The following is a 2,764-nucleotide window of genomic DNA, read 5'->3' as shown; positions in this document are numbered from 1 at the left end:
CCCGTCACTGTTATTTAAAAAAATTATTACAGACTGGGCGCGGTGGCTCACGCATGTAATCCCAGCACGTTGGGAGGCCGAGGCAGGCGGATCACTTGAGGTCAGGAGTCCGAGACCAACCTGACGAACATGGTGAAACGCCATCTCTACGAAAAATACAAAAATTAGCGGGGTGTCATGGCGGGCACCTGTAATTCCAGCTGTTCGGGAGGCTGAGGCATGAGAAGTACTTGAATCGGGGAGGCGGAGGCTGCAGTTGGGCCGAAATTGCGCCATTGCACTCCGGCCTGGGCGACAGAGGGAGACCATGTCTCAAAAAATATTATTACTATTAAAAAATGTTTTAAAGAATGTGTATTTTTAACAGGGACTTCAGGGACTTGTGAGTTGAAAACCACGGTATTACGTCAGACTACCTCAAAAATATCACCAAATGTTTATAAACAAAGCCAAGGTCACACATTCAGGCCCAGTGAGGTCCAGGAACTGTGCAAGAGGCCTCTGGCTCGGAGGGGCTGAAACAGGTGTCCCCGCGCGCAGGGGGAAGAGCGACTCTCCCGGCGACAGGCGGCACCCGCCAAATCCCGCGGGAACAGCCCGCGCGCCGCGCCCCCTGCCCCACCTCCGCTCGCGGTTGCCATGAAGACCGGGTGCCCGACAGGTCGACTGCCAGAGACTCGGGAGGCTGAGCCTTCCTCCGCCTGAGCCCGCCAGACCCCGGGCTCCGCGCTCACCCCTCTCCGCCGCCAGGTCCGCGAAGGCCTCACGCGCAAGGCCAGGCGAGACAACTTCACCACACCGGAGCGAACCGGGCGTCAGAGGCCGCGACCCCCCTGCCTCGAATCCGGCCAGTGGGAGTGGCTGCATTTGAACCAAACGGCCTTCGCGGGCAGCAGCCGTCGCCCCACAGTCCCGGGGCTCCCGAGGGCCTGTGACCGACGCCGACCTCCGCGTCTTCGTCCCCGAAGCCCCGGGAACCATCTGCCCTCGGGTAAGGGAGGAGTCGCGGGAGCCGGTGACTGGGCTGTGGGGACGCGAACGGGGCTCTGGAAGAAGCCGCCGGTCTCCTCGGGGCGCTTCTCCCGCCGCCAACGCCGCACCTCTCCTCGACGCCTTTTTTTTTTTTTTTTTTTAAATTGAGCGTGTGGAAGTTTCGTGAGCTCCTTGTCCGACTCGAAGTCTGGGACACTCAGATGGGCCAGGAAATGTCCCCTCTTAGTCTTTAAGGCCACAACGAAGGGGGCCACCCGGAAGGGTGCTGCAGAGTGATTTACTGCAATCACCTTCTCTCTTCACAGAGGCCATGCTGCAGATGCGTGGAAAGCCGTTTCCTGGAACATCGGAATTCTAACCCCAGGGCGAGGGACTCACGACAGGCGAGGGGCAGACATGCTGAACTCCACGGGCGAACTGGAGTTTTCGAACGAAGTAGATCCCGAGATCATCTCCCAACTCACTTCCTTGGCTCTGTCCGATGGGAAAAGCTCAGCTGGTGCACCCGAAAAAACGGGCTATCCGGACTCCGTTTATGTCATGGCAGCGAACATTTTTCAGGGTATTCGAATCGAAAAGTCGGCACAGAAAGTCTTAATCAAGTATGGGAATGAACCCCTGCGGTCCTTCTCCGAGTCTGAGGATCAGTCCTTTCAGCGTTTGTCTTATGAGCTGGCTTTCAGTGCCCTGAAATGTGAGTTGTGCCAGTCTGGAGGATCAACACTAAAAGAAAATAATAGCGAGAGAATTTGGGGAATGCAGCCCTCCTCCCCCCTGCCCCTTATTCACACCAGGTTTTGGTTTTAGGCATGTGCATCTCTTTGGTTAACTGCAAGTGTCAAGGAATTAGGGTTCCAATGAAACTAATTCTTCCAGCCCAGGAGTGCAGATTTCGCCGTGCACTGTGCTTTGTCCTTAGAGCGGTGTAGTGCGCGGTCATTAAATTGAACAGGGAAACAATTTCTTCCGATGATAATTTCCCTCTCCCTGTATTTTTTTTTTGTTTTCCTCCGTAGAGTTGGGGGTCTCTATTGTCTGGGCTGGTCTCAAACTCTGAACCTCAAGGGATCCTCCCGCTTCAGCCTCCCAAAGTGCTGGGATTACAGGCAATGAGCCACCACGCCCGGCCTCCCTGGGTATTTCTTTCCATTCCCTGTATTTATCTTTTTTGGTATTTTAGTTTATGAGCTTTCACAAATATAAAACCAGTAAAGGAGGATGGGGAGAGGAACAGAGATAGAATAAAAAGAAAAGGTGCAAAATTTAAAAAATGAATGTTAAAATTATACCAACCCCAATTAAGACTATCCCATTCGTGTAGCTAATAGCTTTAATGGGAGAAGCCAAACTTTAGTAGAACTTCCCTTTCTAATTTGCCTTCAGGGTTTGAGACTCAGTGTCACAGATTCTCTCAAGGATGGTTAGTTATCAATGTGAGGCCAGGGATGGTTGCTCAGGCCTGTAATCCCAGCACTTTTAAGTCCAAGGTGAGAGGATTGTTTGAGCCCAGGCGTTCAAGACCAGCCTGGGCACATAGTGAGATCTCGTCTCTACAAAAAATTTAAAAATTAGCCCAGTGTGGTGGCTTAGTACTTAGTACTTAATGAGCCTTGTACATCCTTGTTCATGTCTGTAGTCCTAGATATTTGGGATGTTGAGGTGGGAGGATCGCTTGAGCCTGGGAGGCAGAGGTTGCAATGAGCCAAGATGGTGTCATTGCACTCTAACCTGGTGACAGAGCAAGACCCTGTCAAAAAAAAAAAAAAAAAAA

The 2,764-nt window shown here is 52.3% G+C and overlaps 1 protein-coding gene across 1 annotated transcript in view; it reads left to right on the top strand.

The window, feature by feature from the left end:
* Nucleotides 1-614: 614 nt before the first annotated feature.
* Nucleotides 615-2,764, top strand: part of NSUN7 (NOP2/Sun domain family, member 7) — a 66,923-nt gene continuing 64,773 nt past the window's right edge. Inside the window, 2 exon segments of the mRNA XM_011949065.1 lie at nt 615-991; nt 1,299-1,687. Of these exon segments, the coding sequence (XP_011804455.1) occupies nt 1,390-1,687 (298 nt within the window). The 5' untranslated portion in view covers nt 615-991; nt 1,299-1,389.

Source organism: Colobus angolensis, unplaced genomic scaffold (assembly GCF_000951035.1).
Source record: "Colobus angolensis palliatus isolate OR3802 unplaced genomic scaffold, Cang.pa_1.0 Scaffold29, whole genome shotgun sequence".
NCBI classification, from domain to species: Eukaryota; Metazoa; Chordata; class Mammalia; order Primates; family Cercopithecidae; genus Colobus; species Colobus angolensis.
The sequence above is the reverse complement of the archived record's forward strand: the minus strand, read 5'-3'. Positions and strand labels throughout refer to the sequence as shown.